Raw genomic sequence first — 19,149 nt, 5'->3', positions numbered from 1 at the left:
TATTACCTTGACCCTGAGGATGGGTTTAATTGGGCTAAGTGGATATCCAGAATTTCCATTTATGTTATTTCCTGCCTGCCTATTGTAATGATAGATGAACTGAGCTTGAACTAATGCATTCTGCTCAGAACAGACAAAGCTGAAGGTGCACAGAAAGAGGCATCTTGCTGGAGTAGATCCTCTGACTCAGCTACACTGGAAAGCTGTGGTCAGTGTCCTTTTTAGCTTCATCTGTATCATCACTGGCTATTTCAAGCCTACAGTGTTAGTGGTAATCACATAATAAAACTGATTATAAACAGGTATTCCTATTCAAGTTACAGTGATTACAGGTATACAGTTCATTAGTCTGGATAATTCTGTGCATTTTTAATATGGCAGTTCTGTATAGTATATACTGCAAATTTATGCAAGAGAAAATAATAATTTAGCGATCACAGTTTAATCATTAAAAATGTTTAAGAACTTTATTCTATTCTATCACTTAGCTGATTAAAGATGAGTGTGACAGACAGAAAATAAGTCTTATTCATTTTTACAGGATTTCTCACCCAAACCTGTCTTCATATGAAAAGGTTACCAAATCTAGACTGAGAAAAGCAAAAGCAATTGGATATGCTTGTGGTATGCTATGGGAGCTAACTATAACCCACTCTAGATGGCTTTGGGTGAACCTTGACTTAAACCCCTGCTAACTGGGCAAAGAGGCACCTTTTACCATGGTGATTCTCTTTATTTAGCAGGGGGAGAGTAACTGGTAGGGGTGTGCACAGAACCGCCAAACTGCGGTCCAGCACTGGGGTGGGGGGTGGCTTTAAGAGCAGGGGGAGGGTTTACTTACCCCTCCCACTGCTTTCCTGCTCTGGCGCCGTAATTTCAGAAGTAATTGGGGCGGCAGGATACCTCCCTGCCGCCCCTTCCCCGCTGTCCCTATGAAAAACTCCCAGGAGTCCTTTGCACTCACGCGCATGAGACCCCTCCCCCAGCTCTTAAAGCCACCCCCCCACCCGAACTGGACCGCCCAGGTCCGGACCGGTCCGGGCCCATCCCTAGTAACTGGCCCTATCCACCCCCAGCACAGTACTTCCAGTGACTGTAGCTGGTCTTATGTTTCGTTTTAGAATGTGAGCCCTTTGGGGACAGGTAGCCATCTCATTTATGTATTGTTTCTCTTTGTAAACCGCCCTGAGCTATTTTTGGAAGGGCGGTTTAGAAATTGAAATAATAATAATAATAATAATAATAATAATAATAATAATAATATCAGAATTTTTGTTGACATTTCACTTGGTTGAAATCTTTTCACACTAATCCTATCCCTTTTGCTTTGATAATTGGAAAGCAACTGGCTGACAGACATCAAATTGATACTATTGGGCAAAACATAAGTTGTGTCTTCAGATTTGGCCTTGAATGCAGGGTTGGAACTGACATTTCTCCAAAGTGACATCTGAAAGGTTTCTCTGAAGAAGAAGCTGACATTCAGAGAGAAACACAGGTTGTGCGCAAAAGGAATGGTTGTGCAAGCTGTGCACCCCCAATGCTGCCACTGAACGGTGCAGCAGTGTCACAGCACAGCATTATGGAGATATAACATTATGTAGAATGTCAGCCAAGTATAATACTTTCTCAGCTTTCCCTAATACACTACTCAGTTGGCTACATAAAGAAATGGTTATTGGGCTAGTTCATTCATTTCTCTTAGAAAGTCACAGCTGAGCAGTGGGACTCAAGTGGGAGGATGCCACTTTTTAAAAACCGGGACCATCCTTGTTAACATCACCACCCTTCCCAGAGCACAAGGCCACACTCCTGAAATGGAATTTCTATCAAGTACCAGAGGTGCACCTAGGTAATTTTGGAGCCTGGACCTAAAGGCCTTTGGAGGTCACGCCCCGCCCCCTGGTTGCAAGTTAAGCATCATTTTTTAACACATAGGTTCTTGAGGACACAAACCACACCACCTAGAACAGACTAAGGACACACCCAAGAGATGTGATGGTCCTGGACTTTGGCCCCGAAGTCCAGGGGTAAAAGCACAGTACTCAAGTACTGTGAGGTATATTCTCTCAATTCAAGCCTGTCTTTAGAAAACAATTAATTAGAACAATTAACTCCAAACGTGACTGTGTTCAGGTGTTTTCCTCCTTACAGAGCAAGTCTTCACAGATTTTTGTTTACAACTTGACTTTATTTTTAGAAGAAAGTATATCATAAGTGGAGTGAAGAACAAGATAATTGAGGTGCAAGAGCAAGTTCAATAAGACACAAGTACAGAAGGTAACAAATCGCAAATAAATACAGAAAAACTGAGTCTTTGCATAGTTCAAAAATGAACATCATGTGGCACCAGTGTGCTGTGTGAATTGGCACGCAACAAGCACACAGATCCACAGTTTAGGTTGAAAGGTGGGGGGGATCCAAAAATGTAAAAATGGAAAACTTAGAAGCAGATTTTAGTATGAGCGGTAACTAGCTATGTTTTTTCCAGCCAGGCCATGCTGCAGTGTGTGTGTGTGTGTGTGTGTGTGTTTGAGTGTGTGTGTGTGGTGGAAATTGACCTATATGATCTGTCTTGGCATGCCGTATCCCGTCATCCCTGACTGGGATGCTCCTTTGTTGCTTCCCATTTGGAGGCCAATGACATTCTGTCCTTGGCGAAGTTGCTCTTCTGAAAACCCTCGCCGGTTCTTCTGTGCTTTCCTATAAATATACATGGTAGAGGTAACACATACTTTTGTTATTTAAGATTCATGTTTGTCTATTGCTTTGAGTCCTCCAGAAGCTATAAAGCAACTCAACATTTTTATAAATAAATAAATAAATAATCCAAGAAGTTCCATTTTGATTATAGTAAGATTGTTCTGGCCCGCCCTCACAAGTTCTTCTGACTGAACGAAATTGGGAAAACTATTATGCTTTGACCAATTTACTTGTTCTCAAACAGGGCAAGCCATCCAAAGCACAATCAAATAAGTACTTCTACTAGACAAATTCTGACCCTCCCCACCCATTATGGAGATCAGAAATCCAGATCACCTTGGAATGCTGCTGCTGATCCATTAGCCATACCCACAAAATAGAGAAAAATGCTTTTTTAGCATAGCCAAATCAATATAATGCTTTTACAATGGCTGAAGCCTTAAGTGATCTGGCCATTATCCAGCAAAACACTTAAGTAGCTGCCCAAATGATCTGCTAGATTAAGGCAAGAATGTGCAAGACTGAGCACCATTATCCTAGAAGCTGGTATTGTACCATTCATCAAATGTAAACACTGTCAAGAGTTCTCCAAACAAGTTGGTCCATTTTACATTGGTTTTTAATTACTAAAAAGAGAAGCATTCATTGCAGGTTCTAGATTTATTCTTAACTGACCACTTATATTCAGATGATTGAGAGACAAACTACACATGATGCAAACTGTGGCCTTTTGTGCTTCCATTTTTGGCTTTTTAAAATTAAAATAGCAGTTGTCAGGGATGGGAATCAGGACTTGTACTGTGGTATGCGGGGAGGAGCATTTAACCCTCCCCCTTGTCCTACAGTTCCAGTGAAAGTGCACCCCCTCTGAACAATTTCTCTTTGACTCAAGAAGTAAGCTCCCATTAATGCCAATGGCAGCTCCCCTCCTCAGGCAAATAAGAACTGCAGGAGAGCATTTTCACCCAGATTCTACTAAATGAATGCATTATATACTCCTTCCTTGAGGTTGTTATTTTAGTGTTTAAAAAAAGCAGAAGCACAAATGTCACGTTTAGCACCGTTCCGTTGCATTCTGCCTCTTTTTCAAATGTTCCATCAACTGATGGACTGACTGGACACTGCATTAGGATTCGGTCTCCTGCTTTCCCACTTGAGTGCAGTCGGGAATCATTTCTTACTCAAAAAGTTTAGAATCCTCCATGGACAACTGGATACCTCTCCTTGCCATGTAGGCAAGTTAGAGATGAAGGTATGAGAGTCTAACAGGATACAATATACATTGGCTAACATCCTGATTATAACTGAGTGCATCCTTCCAACATCAGCAAGGACACAGCACTAACTCTTCTGAAGTATGGATGCTTTTGTGCAAGAATGCAACTAGTTTCAGAGTTCTCTCATGTTCCAGAAGTGGAAACATGTGCATCAGTGCTGTGTGCGCACTGATGTTAGACAGATACATACAGCATTATAGCATTATGTCTATATCCCTGTGCCCAGAGAACTATGCTGTGAAGATATTTTTATTCCTGTACTGAAAGGTGTGTGTGTGTGACTAGAAGACTTCAATGATCCTTCCAACTCAAAAATTCTATGATTCTATGCCTGAGTGTATATACTGTGATTTTACTGTGTAGGCATGGGATCTAGTACCCAGTGCAGAACATCTTAAAGGTGTTCTCATGACACAAGCTCACGACACAAACTGCCTGGGGTAACACAGACAGCTCATGTCGTCTGGAGCGCCAGGAGCATAAGGCTCCCGGTATTCTAGAGCAGGGATTCTCAATGTTGGGTCCCCAAATGTTATTGGACTTCAATTCCCATAATCCCCAACCAAAGGCCACTGGGGCTGGGGATTATGGGAGCTGAAGTCCAATAACATCTGGGGACCCAGCGCTGAGAATCCCTGCTCTGGACGACAGGAGTTGGAGCCGAGGGTAGCCCTGTTCTTCTACACGGCTTCTATCGTGGGTTCATTCTACCTTTGCAGATGATCATCTGCACAACTGCTGCTGGGTAGAAGGCTTCCCCCAGGCCTGCCACTATTTGGGGCAGTGAGATGGGGGGCGGGGGAGTGGCTGCGCTGAGCACAGTGGCTGCACTGCTGGCATGGGTCTGTCTGGGATGCAGGAAGATTTCCTCCTCCTGATCCCAGCTTTGGCTTCTGCCGTGCTCCTGCTCATGTGGGCACACAGTATGGCGAAGGCAAAAACGGCTGCTGCTCATTTGCTGGGGAAGGCAAGTGAGTTCCTGCCTCCCCGCACCCCCGCCCAGCCCTCCTAAGCAGCAGCATGAGATTGTGTGAACAACCTCCTTAATTTTTCATTTTTCTCAGACACCTACTGATTTTTTTAATGAAGTTAGTGATGAGTCACACGCACCACTTTCCTGCACCCTTCTTTTTTTAGTTGTCTTTTACTGATTTATTTGTTACATTATCTGAAGGACCTGTGTGTTCCCTCACTGTACAGCTCTAGAAGGGGAGCGCTTATTTCTTCATCTCATGTTCCTTTTTAAAGTGGTAAACAGTCTTACGAATTGAGACTTCCTCTAGCATTTGTAATCCTTTTTATTTGGTTTTTTAAAATACACAACAACAGAGGTCTCTTTGCTCTTGCATTGCCTTCTTGCTGCATCACACCTTCCGTCATCCCTTCATTCCCCTGCTGTTCACAAAAAGCAAGACCATCCTTCACCAGCTACTTCAACAAGTGCTTTCCCATGCAAAGCTCTGTCACAGGCTCTGTCACTGAGGCTCGCCTAATTGTAAAGCCAGGCCTTGGAAGACAAACATTGCACTCTGATGCACAGCCCATTGTTCCTGTAAAGGTACGAGGCCAAAGCCTCTTCTTTCGCCATTATTTACATTGTAAATAATGTTATACTTTATAAACATATTTTAAATATCAGAAAATTCCTCCCTCTGTGGCATATATTTTGTGAAGCTTCAAGTCACAGGCATTAACACAAAGGCCCAAAACCTTTCAGTGGTCAGTACTGCATGGATTTTTGCCAATTTGTGGTGTGGGAGAGGGAAGGTTTATCTGACCCATTACAAAAGGCTGCTGGACATAGCTGCAGTGTGAAACAAGAAGGCATTCTCCTTTCAACAGTAATTCACTAATCATAGAGCCTGAAATGTGCATACACTCCAATTGCTTCTCAACAGAAAGCTTTAAATATGTTGATTAAGGAATCACAGGGTCCTGTTACATATATAGGGCTGGTTCACACAAATGCTGTAAAGCAAGTGAAACGGGAGCCAAAGATTCCTGGGAAGCACACGTTCCAGGTGGACATGCTGTGTGAACCCACCACCCTTTGATTCCTGCACCAGTTCCTGACTCCTGCCGAACTTTCTCCTGAGATTCTGTGCCTAAGTTCAGACATCAGTGACAAGTTGAGTGGAGAATCTCAGGTGGAAGTAGGGAACTAGCATGGGAACTGGTCTTGAGAGGTAAAATTGAGTATTTCATACTTTCACTGGTGGGGGAGTAATGTTCAAACTTTGCCTAGGGCACACAAATGTTTTGTTCCAACTCTGCAAACCACTGAAAACTGAGCCTGAGCATTCCCCATGGAAACAAATGAGATCTGTGAAAGAACAGCACTTGGAGAGCTGGTCTTGTGGTAGCAAGCATTAATTGTCCCCTTGGCTAAGCAGGGTCTGCCCTGGTTTGCACTTGAATGAGAGACTACATGTGAGCACTGTAAGATATTCCCCTTAGGGAATGGGGCCGCTCTGGGAAGAGCAGAAGGTTCCAAGTTCTTCCCTGGCATCTCCAAGATAGGGCTGAGAGAGACTCCTGCCTGCAACCTTGGAGAAGCCACTGCCAGTCTGTGTAGACAATACTGAGCTAGGTGGACCAATGGTCTGACTCAGTATATGGATGCTGCCTAGGTTTCTAAGTACTGATACTGAAAAGGGACTGGCAAGAGTATTGTGCAATGGTTTAAATTGGGGGGTGTCAAACTGTGGCCTCCCTGCAGATATTGACCTACAACTCCCAACATCCCTGGTGACTGTCAATTGTGACTGGGGATTATGGAAGTTGTGGTCCAACAGTTGGAAGGCTACAGTTTGAGACCCTTGGTTTAAATGCTGTGGACACATGCTCTGAATGAGTGTGCCAAAAGGCACTTTGAAAAGAGCATACATACCTTCTGCTCCAGATCTATTCAGGTTTTCCTCAAGTTAATACTTGAGAGAATATAAAGGACTAGGGCCCTAAATCTTCCTACAGCTAACTACTGTTGCTCCACATTATATGACTGTGGAGATGTTTGGTCTCTAGCTTAGTTAAGCAATTTTTATTCATGATCATATTTTGCCAGTTGAGACAACTGATTGGCTCTCAAGAATGATGCCCTCATCTTCCATTTGAAATATAAGAGAGATGAGGAACATAGGAAACTGCCATATATTGAGTCAGACCATAGGTCCATCTAGCTCAGTATTATCTACACAGACTGGCAGTGGCTTCTCCAAGGTTGCAGGCAGGAATTTCTCTCAGTCTTATCTCGGAGATGCTGCCAGGGAGGGAACATGGAACCTTCTGCTATTCCTGAGATTTAAAGTCTTTTCATTCAGGTGCCTGGTGGGCCATAGGAAGTTATTGGCACCATTTAGGGAGAGCACGAGGAGGGGTGGGGGGGAGGAGGAGGGTGGTAGTAGTGGTGGTGGTTCCCTGTCCTCAAAGGGTTCACAGTCCAAGAAGAAAAACAAGGGAGACACTAGCAGGAGCCACTGGAGGAATGCTGTGCTGAGGTTGGATAAGAACAGTTGCTCTTCCCCTACTAAATATAAGCAAATCACCACTTTCAAAGGTGCATCTTTGCCTAGTTAGCAATCTGTGCTGGGTTTTTAAAAATTCCAAATAACATTTAATGGCTGAAAGTTGTCTCCAAGTGGCCAGGGAATAGCTAAACAGAGCCTTACCTGTGAAACAAGGATGGATCTCCTCTGTAACATCCATCATCCCTAGTGACAGCTTCACTGCCCAAAGCCAGTAAAGTTCTTTGTACAGCAGCCATATCCTTCCCTTAAAAAGGCAAAAAATATACATTCTTTACCACTAAATTGTTCAGTTGCATTTTCAGCAGTACCATAAACAACCTCATGATCTCACCATTCAGCAATACTATAGTTTGATCTCAAAGTTCCAAGGCTTAAATTACATTTTCCACTTCTCCTCTGGCCTCAGCAGAAATATTTGAATTTCCTTCCATAGAATCACACTGTTCGCTTCACTTTGCCAACTGCTCATGCTTTGCAATGGAGTCATGCTACAGCCAGTTACATTTCTTGTGTTTCTGAAGCTGGTAAAATGGGCAATGATTCTAGACACTTTGAAAATCTCTGTGTGCCCCAGTCCTGGGTATTGAAACCCACTATTCCTAAAATTATGACTGCTGAAGTCCATGAATTCCCACTGTGCACTACAGCTCTGCACCTGCATCCTAAAGGACAATTCCTAAGGCTTCTTAGCTGCTCATCATTTGTATTTAGTTGAATGCACTGGCCTTCCACTACAACAGCGGAGGTCTCTTGGCTGTTGCACTCCCTCCTTGCGGCATCACACCCTCCATCATCCCTTCATTCCCCTGCTGTTCACAAAGAGCAAGACCATCCTTCATCAGCTACTTCAACAAGTGCATTCCCATGCAAAGCTCTGTCACAGGCTCTGTCACTGAGGCTTGCCTTATTGTAAAGCCAGGTCTCGGAAGACAAACACTGCACTCTGATGCACAGCCTAACCTCAAATCAAATTGTCAGCCATGGTCTCTGTGAAGGTACGAGGCCTAAGCCTCTTCTTTTTGTATATAAAGGTCCATTTTGCAAATACTTTACTCCTTATGTTAAGAAGGCTGTTCAGGGGCTCACAAGTTCACAGCTCCTGAAAACCTCTTCTGTTGTACTTAACTTCAATGTTGCCATTGCTTTGCCTTACAGGGGGTCAAAGGTTCACAGCTCCTCCTAAGCAGGTTCATTTTTGAGGGTGATTCAATGTACTGGATTGACTTGGGGGGGGGGGGAGGTTTGATTTCATTGGTTATATTTTGAAAAATGGAGGAAACTTAAGTTGAGTTAATTGGTTAGTTTAAAAAATTGTTGAGGGAAGAAGAGTATATAAGGACTCTGGCTTCAGCAGAGTTTAGTGTTGAAAAAAATTCGGAGTGAGAATCAGACGGAGGTTGTTTTTGGTTGGTCAGCAGTGTGCAGAGTGCAGTGAAGTACAGTACCAAAAGGAGTGCAGAGATGAAGAATCCAAGCGAAGGAATTGCTAGCACAGATTAGGGCTAAAAAGAGTTAAGAAATCTCTGGCAGAGAGTAAAATCTTTCTGGAGAGCTGAAACACTCACCAGCAAAAGAAGCAGTCTGGGATGAACCCTAGGACTGTGAAGGAGGACAGGACCTGAGGCTACACAAGGGACAAGCCAGGTTGCTGCAAAAGCTGAGGTAACTACAGAGGACTCGGGGTTAGGGACCACTATTAGATAGGTCACTTTGATGTGTTTTTACAACCATTTTATTTCTGCCCTTATGCTCTTATGTTAACTGTGGTATGTTTTTAAAAATGTTGTGCTGTACCATGAAACCAAAGCTACTGTTTTAAATTGACTAATTTTTTCCAAAGTAAAAATCTATATATTTAATTCTCCTGGGTGTGTCTTGGAATGTGCGTCCCAGCGCCCAGCTGATTGGCTGGGCAGCAGAGGCGCCTGATTGGCTGAGGAGCACCCAGGAGGATTGGTTGCTGAGGCGGCAGCAGGCCCGGCCGCGGAGGCCAGAGGTGGTGGGCCCGGCCCGGCCGCGGAGGCAAGGCCCAGGAGGTGGGGGGAGAAAGTGGTGGTGGGGAGGAGAGGTGGCTGGGCCCGGCACGGGCTGGACATGGTCAGGAAGTGGAGACTGGGGCAGAAGGTGGGGGGGAGGGAAGAGGTAACCGCCGGCCCCAAAGAGTGCACAGATGCTCTGTGCGGGGTCAGCTAGTTGTTGTTGTATTTAAAGATTAGAAATGTCTTTAATTTCCCCCTCTCCATGCCTAAAGCCTTTCCACTCTACTGAGTTTGTGTCTTACTACAAAGGTTGAAGGGCTGTTATAGTAGACACAGCCCGAGAAAAGAAGTCTACTTCGTGGCAGTGCTTAAGTGAAGAAATGACAGGACTGGTCATTGGATAAGCAGGATTCTTCCACAGTCCAACGTTGAGTGCCTGTGTTAGATCCTGGGACACAACAGGGATTAATTTGATTTACCTCCTACCTTGCTGCCCAGCTGTTTCCCTAGATCACCCAAACTGGAGAAGGTGGTCTCAGCATGGTATTGAGGACCCCATGGCTTATGGTCTTGGAGGGTTTTAATCATGCCAAAGGTGACTTAACAGGTCTGTCTTAGGATTTCATGGCTATCACCATGGTCTTGTGCCAATGGGGGCCAATATACACAGCAGGACTTATGCGTTATTTGATATTTTGTGCCTCTACAGATGAAGATAATCAATGATTGGAGGAGGCAGCTATGGTGCCTTTGTTATGATCAGATCATTATCTGGTAAAGGTTAGACTGTGGGGTGTAGACTGTGGGGTCTCTCTCTGCAATAGGGAGATGACTCAGGCCTTCAACACGATAACTCCTAGAAGCCTTCTCCTAACTAACTGAATTCAGGCAGCTCCTTAATATACTGAGCAGCTTTGAGCAATGAAGCTGGACAACAGATACTGTAACTTGAACACAAATGGCAGAAGACGTGCAGTGAAGACAACCAAAACCAGAGTAGGGCTGGTATGAAGGCCTATACCATGTGAGGGTCTATTCTACAGTTGCTGGCTAGAGCTCCATGCTTTAATCATTTAAAAATGATAATAGCACTTCAGATATACAAAGTGTGTTCTTTTAGAGTAAAGTTAATTTAATGCACACTGTCCCCTTTAATACAGCCAAGTCTCCAGACTCCCCCACCCTCTCTTTAGAGTAGGAGTATTCTGCTGCAGGCCTGGTTTAGGAGTCCTGCCAGGGAGCTGTATATACCCTTATAAATAATTCACTTAAATTACCAATACTTAAATTACCAATACTTCAACTGAGCCTAAATTTAATTATCATGATTTAACAAACAGCACACAAGGCACTGTCCATGGCTTAAAATAAACAAACCTGCAGACTCATAATTTTAATTTTAATCACAAAACCAACAGCAAGAGAGAACTAGAAATGTTACTGATCGCTGGGCATGACTAAGACATAGAAAATAAAAGTCAATACAAAGGAAGTTGATTTATGTTGGCTGCTAGAATTTGATTGGTATGGGAGCTTATTTTGACTCAAGTACAGCACTTAGACAGCTGCTGCACATGCTTTTTCCTACACGGAGTTTAACGCCATGTGAGAAAAATGTCATGCATGAAACAGCCTTAATATGGCTACTTTTCTGGAAGGCATACAGAGACATTCAGTACAGAGTATGTGAAACAATTCATTGTGAAGTGGATTAAAATAGTTGCATGAAAGGAGCCTAACTCTTCTTATGAAGACAACAAAAGGCTCAGCAGGAAACCAAATCAATGACTGGGTTGTATCCAAAGAAAGTTAGTCATGACTAAGGCTGCAGTACTATGCATACCTGGGAGTAAACGAAATAATATTTTCTCCTGAGAAAACATACAAAGTATTGCCTTGCCTCATTGAAACTGAGTCACAATGAATTACTCTCATCAAGTTCAACAGTGTTTAATCATGGCTAACTTTCTCTGGATACAACTGATAAACTGGCTGTTGAATTAAATGATGGAAATGAAAGATACCACAAAACTATTTAGAAAGTCGGTCTGAACAAGAGTGAAAACCAGCTAAAAGACAAAGTAACTGAAATGTTCCCTCAATCCAAAATGCAAAGCAAAGCTTGAAATATCAGAGAGGTTTAGTTCAAGAAATCTGTAAATTATATGGCACCACAATACAACTCTTCTAATTTCCTATTCTCCAAGTTACAATGTGATTGACAACTTGGGCAGACATTTTTAAATTTCATATATGTTGTATATTCTGGACAACATGAGTAATGTGATATGAGTTTTACTAATGATGCAAAGAGGACTAGTAGCCTATCTCTAAGGTGCTGAAGTTAAAAGGACCTGTACTCTCTCAGTGTTCACAGTATTTAATGCATGTGAAGATTTGTGTTAAGGCCTCCACTGACTCAAAGTTATAAAATGTCCTGCCTTTCTTCAATCATAGAACTCAAGGCAACATCCAGATACCTTGTACTAAAGCAGAGGGTTCCACATAGAATAAACAGGGGTGTAGCAAGGCTGCAGTGGGCCCTGGGACAAAAAGTGAAGATGGGCTCCTGCCACATCACCCCCCAGCCCCAGTCTTCAGAAAGGCTCAAGGGGGAGAGGGAAGAGCAAGTTGTCACCCAGTCGGTGAGCCCCCCTGACACAGAGGCCCAGGGACATTCCCCTACCCTGTTAAATTATAGCTACACCCCTTAGTATCTATTAGGAGCACTGAGACTATATCATCATTCTGAAGAGCGAGGACTGGCTGATTCCTACATATGTAACTATGGTTACCCATAATGTTTCAAGAAACAAGATTGCAGGCAATTGCTCTCTTAGAAATGTTCTCTTAGAAAAACTGATTTACCTCAACACAGAATACCTCTGGCCATGGTACTAAGGGGTTTAATAAAGTTAGAGAATCTCCTGTGCAATTCCCTACCCAGCAAGGAGAACACACATAGAAGTCTGCTACTACTGGTTTATGGTTCCTAGCTTGATTAAGTGATTTTATTTACACGGAAATATATAACATTTTTGCTGCATAATATGGGGGTGGGGGTGGTGGGAGAGAAAATAAGGAAGCCAATACATAGCACTGTGATGTACAAGGGAAGGGATTTAGGCTTAACCTATTGTGTAACCTGGGACTAGAACTAGCAGCAAACTGAAGCCCAGTCTAGGTGGGTCCCCTTGATCATCTCCTTGGGGCCTCGTAGAACCTCTTCCACTTGCTCTATTTAGGGTGTCCAAAGCCCATGGGCCTCTTAAGGAAACATCACTAAGGGATATACTGTGATATCCCAATCTGTTCACCCCGAATACTGAGTTCCTGCCTGAAGCAAAGCAACAGCGCCACAAAGGACTGAAAAGCAATATTTGGGGATAGGGGCATAGCTCAGTGGTAGAGCAACTGCTTTGTATGCAGAAGGTCCGAGGTTCGTTTCCTGGCATCTCCAAATAGGAAAGATTCATACCAAAAACCTTGGAGAGCTACTGTCAGTCTCAGTAGACAATACTGAGTAGACCATACTGAGGTCAAAAGCATGACTCAGTATAAAGCAGCTTCCTATGAACAACAGGAACATCACTGTGCACAGGCCCAGATGCTCTTAAATGAGCTGGAAGTAGACTGAAAGGAAGAAATATTCCCTCCACAGTACCTAATTCTGTCCCCACCACCACCACCACTGTGTAATACCAGCCAGAGGGTGAAGCAAAACTATATAGAATTGGTACTTGGCCCCAGCTAAAACCTAATGGTTTCCCATGGCTGGGTGTATTGTCACTGGGTTCCTGTTTCTTGTCCCAGTGCTGACCACAAATGAGTCTGCACCGAAGAAATGCTGCTCTTGAAAACACTAAGTTTGCTTTAACATTAAAAAAGCAAACCTTGTAACGTTGGCTTTATCATTAAGTTTGCTATTTGTCCTGAAACAACTATTCACACAAAAGCAATCCCTTTTTAATATTTGGTGACTTTCTTCCAAACTGATAAATCTTTCAATCATGCATTACCACAAAATATTCCATTAAGTCGTAGAAAAATATGAATCCCTTAGAGAAGAAAACAAATGACAGGGAAAAACATGGTACTGAAGCAACACAAACAAGAGAGGAAAATAATGACATTAGGGATTTTCCCCTTGGAGTATAGCATAATTAACATCCGTCCAAGCAGCGTAATAGGCAGAAGGCAACTGTCACTTCAGTACAAGCTCATATATACAGATATGTGTACCTTCCCATAAATCCACTGTCTGGAAAATATCTGTTGTTCTTACTCCATAGATTTCTGCAGCTTTCAAAAACTGAGAAATTTGCTCCATTTGCTTGAAAGCCATCTTTGATTCAGTGATCTTTGGAATGGGTTCTTTCCCCTTGGGATGTAAACTGTTTATTAACTTGCACAGCAGCTGGGAGATTAAAGATAGAAGCAGAATTGAAAGGGAAAAAAATCAATTAGTTCCAGTTGACTAAAGCTGACGACAGTATGTATGTGTGTTATTTAGTTTACTATCCGGATGCTCTGATGCCACTCATAAAAATAAAACTTTTCTTTAAAAAAACCAAAACCCTACAGAAATGCATACAATTGAAAATCATTTTGAACATGTTAGAAGTGAATATGTTAAAGATGCTAGTTAAAGCTTTCATTGCCACAGCTGGACCAAATATGCATGGATGTACTCGGGCAGACAAAATCAAATCATTCGCTAAAGGTTACATAACAATTGACAGTTGCGTGGGAGAGCTAAACGTAGCCTGAGCCCAACTGTAAGTGCTATCAATTGGTATGCTGTTAAAATCGCAATAGCAGAGACTCAATAATTTACCAGGTCTTACATCTTTTATGCAAATGAAAGCATTTTTGTACTTATGTGATAAATGAGTGAACTGTCATTTTCAGGTTTCAGGAGGTCTGTTCTTTCCAAAAACAAACAGATCAAGTACAGAAGCACACTTCCTTTTGAAGAAAAAGAAACCAGCACACCACAAAAGCTGGTTTCTAAAGAAGATAAGCCTGGTATTAAATAACTTGGTTTAAAACAACAGATCTGTCATATTGGTCAGACATGGTAATCTGCAGTTACCATATTATATAATCATCAATCCATCTGTCTCTCCTCACATATGGTCACTATTCTTTCTAAGATACCCAGATCATAACACCAAGTTGTTTAATTGTTTTTATAGGAGTTGTTAGGACCTTTCTTTCTTGGTCCTAAAAAAAGGAAGGTATTTTAATAATTAATTAATAGTCGATACAATGTAAGTCTGAAAAACATTCTTTGATTACCTAATGGTTTCTATAGGGCTTATTCCAAGTGGAGTGTTTAGGAGCAAGGTGATTCACTTTAGCCAATATAGCTGAGGATTGTAAAAGTTGAGGTGCAAATGTTATTGTACATAAATCTTACTATACAGAGAGAGGCCACATTAGCCAATTACTTACTGTTCCATCCATTAACCATTTCTGAAAATTTTGTCTTCCAGGAGGGGGTTGCTCTGTATTTTCACCACACTGTATAATAATCCAATCCACCAGCCGACTCTCCAGTTCTGGGTCATATTTCTGTTCAATCTTCTCCTGGACTTCTCGGCTCAAGCCATAACTCGGTCCTCTGTTGGCCATCTCTAAAAAGAAGGAAAACCACTTTATTTATTTTGCAAGGGATACATTATAGAGCATCTATTCAAAACATCCTGAATTCTAAAGTAGCTCAACTGTGTGTGTCCCCCCCCCCAAAAAAAATGCTGAAAAGGTCACAAAAATATCAGATTTTGTCTTTTACTGCCATGCCAAATATATATTTTAAATTATATAGAAAAACATCAAGGCTTAGCAGGGGCTGCAAGTCAGGCTTCTGCTTTTGCTAGTAGGAAGAGATGGAAGCATTTGAGATTAACATTGGAACTGCCAGCAAATCCATAGATATACATAATTAAGAACAAAAAGGACTGTACAGGAAAACTTAAGCAATCCTTTCAGTGATGCAGGTGAAGGTTTTCTCAGCAATGAGCAAGGTCCGGCGATGTGGGGACCATCGAAGCGAGCAATGTTGGTAAGAATTAAGATAAGACGAAGGCTGCTCTAAGGCTCTGCTGCTCCTGGCACTGCTGCTGTGGAAGCATCGTGATTTGAAGAAGGGTGTATTGATTTGATTTTCCTCACAGATGAGGAGGGTCAAAGCAGGGGCGTTGCTAAGAGCTGTTAAAGAGGCCCTCCTACTCTGTCATAGCCAGCAAGGGACTCCTATTCATCTCCATCAGCTGCAGCCTACTCCTCTGCGCACGCTGCCGTCAGTGCTTGCCTTTCAGGCTGCGATTCTGCTCTATGCTCTTTTGCTGCAGCCGTTGTCATAGCATCCGAGAAGATGGCAGTTAAAAATACTCTCTTAGGATGACATGAATTTTCTTTGGGCCCCCTGACAAACCTGGGCCTAAACAACTGCATACAATATGGACATCTGCAGATTTGTGCAGAGTCTGTGCTTTTATCCTCTGTGTTTTTATCAAAGCACAAAGTTGAGGAGGAATATGATAATATGCCAGAATAATATTTAACTAAAAGGCAGAGCAGTTCTCCCCCACCCCCAATCCGCAAATTCCCAAGCACTAACCCTGCAATGCAGAGCTGAAGAGAATATTTCAAATTCTTAAATGCTGTGACCTTTTAAGCCCTGGCCAAAGTAGTAGCTTCAGATGTAGAGCTGTACATAACTACTCAAGTTGTATGTCTTGAAAAGACAGAATAATAGAGTTGACAGGAGCCTTTTAAGCCATCTGGTCCTGCTCAGTGCAGGGAATTCAGCTGTGCATCGCAAACAAAGTCCAGTGTTTAATCTATGCAGACAAGCACATGGCCTATGCCTATCCTTCAGTGGCCTATGCCTAGCCTCCTCCATCACTAACTGCAATATTTGCTGCTATTTCTAGAGGTGTGCCTGCCTGTGGTTGCCTGTATGGCACATACCTCTCTCAGGGAGGGATACTTGATAGCATCCATGAGGAAGTGTGTTGTTGGTCTGGACCATTTCAGATGTAGGTCATGATTACTTGAGTGCTTTCCCTGTACATACAGAACTCCCATGGCAGGGAGAATTCAACTCCCATATGCTAGCTTTACATGTATGAGGGGGTTTTCTTTTCTACAGAAGGAAGCATTCATGCATTCACGCTCCCTCACATGCAGTCTGAAGTGGTAGAGTCCTAATCACATGAGCATGCTGATCTTCCTCTTCCTCAGAAAAACTCTCCATGATAAAAGCCAGAAGCAAGAATTATTAAAGCAACCTTTTTAATATCTGTGGAGTCAAGGCCTTCTATGCTAACAGAGGAAATAGCAACCAAATACTTAATATTACCATTCTACATCTTCAAATCTCTTTCAGAGATGTGTACAGTCAAACTTCCTCTCTGCATTTCTTTTTTTCATTTTTCTTTGCTGAATTAGATGCTCCAAGCTCTTGAGTTTATATAAACTGGAGAATCTCCTGGGCTCTTGAACCCATGAAAAATTCATAAAGGTGACCTCATTTGCCTGCAAGCTTTCTGTATTATGCACTGATGATTTTAAAGAAGGCAGAAATATTTTCTTACGTAATCCAGCTCTCTCAATTAATTACATACAACATGTAATGTCCATGCTGTTAGAATTCAACAAATAAAGCACTGGAGGTAAACCATTTTCTCCTACCTTGAATATGTGCTACAGCTAGACCATACATAAGGTTGAGAAGAGACTGGATTTTATCTTTCTGGAACAGAAGGCCATGAACAGAATTGCTGTGGTTTACTGTATCCGTTTTCCCAGAACAAAAATAGGATTTTCATGCATAGCACTTCCTTGGAATTAGTTTATTAAGCCTATAGCATGGCACTAAGTGGCAATTTGGTTTTTGCCATGACTTGTAGGATCTGCTTGCAAAGGGATGAGTCTGCATGGAAAGTAGCTTACAAGTGACTGGCAATTGTATGAGCATCACCTTATCTTTATTCCTGAAGATGCTGAAAAAGGGACCCTATAGCATAGTATCAGGAGCGCAGCAAGTTTGGAGTGGGCCCAGAGATGAGATTTTAAAATGCTCCCCCTCACTGAAGCTCAGTTCATGAAATAAAGAAATCTTAAATGAGGCTGAATAGTGGTAACAAAAAGCATAGTAAAATTTATATATCTATATATATCTCCTATGTGCCACAATAGAACATCATCCTAAATTATTTTTTTAAAGGTTTTGTTGTAAATTGTGGACAATGCATGCTGTTCTGGTAGCTCCAATTTTGGAGGATCCATTTTGGAGGATGAATACAACTGAAGGAAGCCCAAGTGGGTGTGTGGCTGGGGGAGTCAGTCATGTGACTTGCCTCTGGGGGGCCCCCCAAGGTAGTGGGCCCCCATACAACTGTCTCCCCTTGCCCTATTATAGTTATGCCCCTGCATAGTATGCACTATGAGGAGATGTGAGTTTGTCCTGAAAGGCTATGCTTTGCAGTAGAGTAGGTCCTTTCTTAGCTAGGTCTACAAATGCAGCTGAAAGGTGGAAACGTTCTAAGGTAGTGATTGTACCATTTCAGGCTGCAGGTTGGAGATTACATGTTTGAATGTTCCCCTTTATAAACAAAACAAAAACCCCAAAATGAGTGTTTTGGGTTTGCAAATAAAGAACTAGCACAACATGGAGAGAGATGAAAACCCTTCCCCCTGATGTCCTAGCTTTCTCCTTGCAGGGAGTATCCCATTTAGAACATGGTATCACTTACCTGCAGACTGGAGAGGTGCAATCTATCTTCATCTTTCAACCTCTTCATTTTTCTATATGTGTACACACCCCGCCTAAGCGAATCCTTATGGCACAGGAGGAGTAGATTAAGAATCTGCATTACAAACTAGCAAAAGATTTTACCTACATTTCCAGGCAGCTGCTTCTTTGTAACAGGTTCTTTCCAGATGCTGCAGTGATTGCAGGAGACTTCACAGCCATGACCTGACCAGCCGAATGATGATGCCCATAATCAGGAGAGGAGTGCCAGACTGGATGTAGTCTCTTCTGCTCCCCCTCTCAACAGTTGATTGGCATGATGGCTGTTTATCTGGCAGAACCACGTGTTTGCAGACCCAGCTGCTGCTTGCACAAACATGGGTACATGCTTATGAAAAAGAGATGCTTCTCAGTAACTCAATACAATTTAATTCATGTCTCTCTGGATAAGTATGCCAGAGTTATTAGTACACCAGAAAATTTGAGTGAGTGGTCAGGAAGTAACCTTGTTTACCTAGATTTAGCCATCAACTGATGTCAGCTGGAATGAAATAATAACCATTGTACAATTTGTAATCCTAACAATTCTGTAATCTGATCACCCCTGCTGCAGTTCCACTTTAAAAGGCATAAAAATAACTTATTGGGACTGAAAATGTAAGCTATGCATCAAGGACATAGACTGAGCATGCACTTAAGTTATTCAGTCATGATCTGGAGTGGAAATTAAACTGGTCCTGCATACAAACCTCAGGTGTTCCATCTTCCATACATCACACATTTATGAACACTGCTGTAGTAATATGTAGATTTGATATATAACTTGTATTTATTTCTGTTGACTAATGTTTATGTGTGGGAAGGAGGGGAGAAAAGAGTGCTATATACTGGAACACTCA

General features: G+C 42.4%; 1 protein-coding gene across 3 annotated transcripts; it reads right to left on the bottom strand.

Annotated features, from left to right (window-relative positions):
• Positions 1-2,170: 2,170 nt before the first annotated feature.
• On the bottom strand, positions 2,171-18,546 carry TAGLN3 (transgelin 3). Of its 3 annotated transcripts, none has more exons than XM_053311654.1 (5): positions 18,399-18,546; positions 14,944-15,125; positions 13,729-13,903; positions 7,649-7,751; positions 2,171-2,703 (listed from the first exon to the last, which is right to left on the bottom strand). In XM_053311654.1, exons 2-5 carry the CDS (start codon positions 15,121-15,123, stop codon positions 2,562-2,564), a joined length of 600 nt encoding a protein of 199 aa, XP_053167629.1. In that variant the 5' UTR covers positions 15,124-15,125; positions 18,399-18,546; the 3' UTR covers positions 2,171-2,561. The 3 variants fall into 3 exon arrangements, with proteins under 3 accessions (XP_053167629.1, XP_053167630.1, XP_053167627.1); XM_053311655.1 differs by lacking the exon at positions 18,399-18,546 and adding an exon at positions 15,721-15,813; XM_053311652.1 differs by lacking the exon at positions 18,399-18,546 and adding an exon at positions 15,456-15,707.
• Between the last annotated feature and the right edge of the window lie 603 nt (positions 18,547-19,149).

The sequence above is a fragment of the Hemicordylus capensis genome, chromosome 3, assembly GCF_027244095.1.
Source record: "Hemicordylus capensis ecotype Gifberg chromosome 3, rHemCap1.1.pri, whole genome shotgun sequence".
In the NCBI taxonomy this organism is placed as follows: Eukaryota; Metazoa; Chordata; class Lepidosauria; order Squamata; family Cordylidae; genus Hemicordylus; species Hemicordylus capensis.
This window is presented reverse-complemented; position numbering and strand designations above follow the sequence as displayed.

Bases quoted from the DNA above. Each gene is read 5' to 3' on its own strand.
- TAGLN3 (XM_053311654.1), bottom strand. From the start codon at position 15,123: ATGGCCAACAGAGGACCGAGTTATGGCTTGAGCCGAGAAGTCCAGGAG. The intron at 13,904-14,943 runs GTAAGTAATTGG...TTAATCTCCCAG, and splicing joins AATGGTTAATGGATGGAACA to CTGCTGTGCAAGTTAATAAA. The intron at 2,704-7,648 runs GTAAGGCTCTGT...GTATATTTATAG, and splicing joins GATCCATCCTTGTTTCACAG to GAAAGCACAGAAGAACCGGC.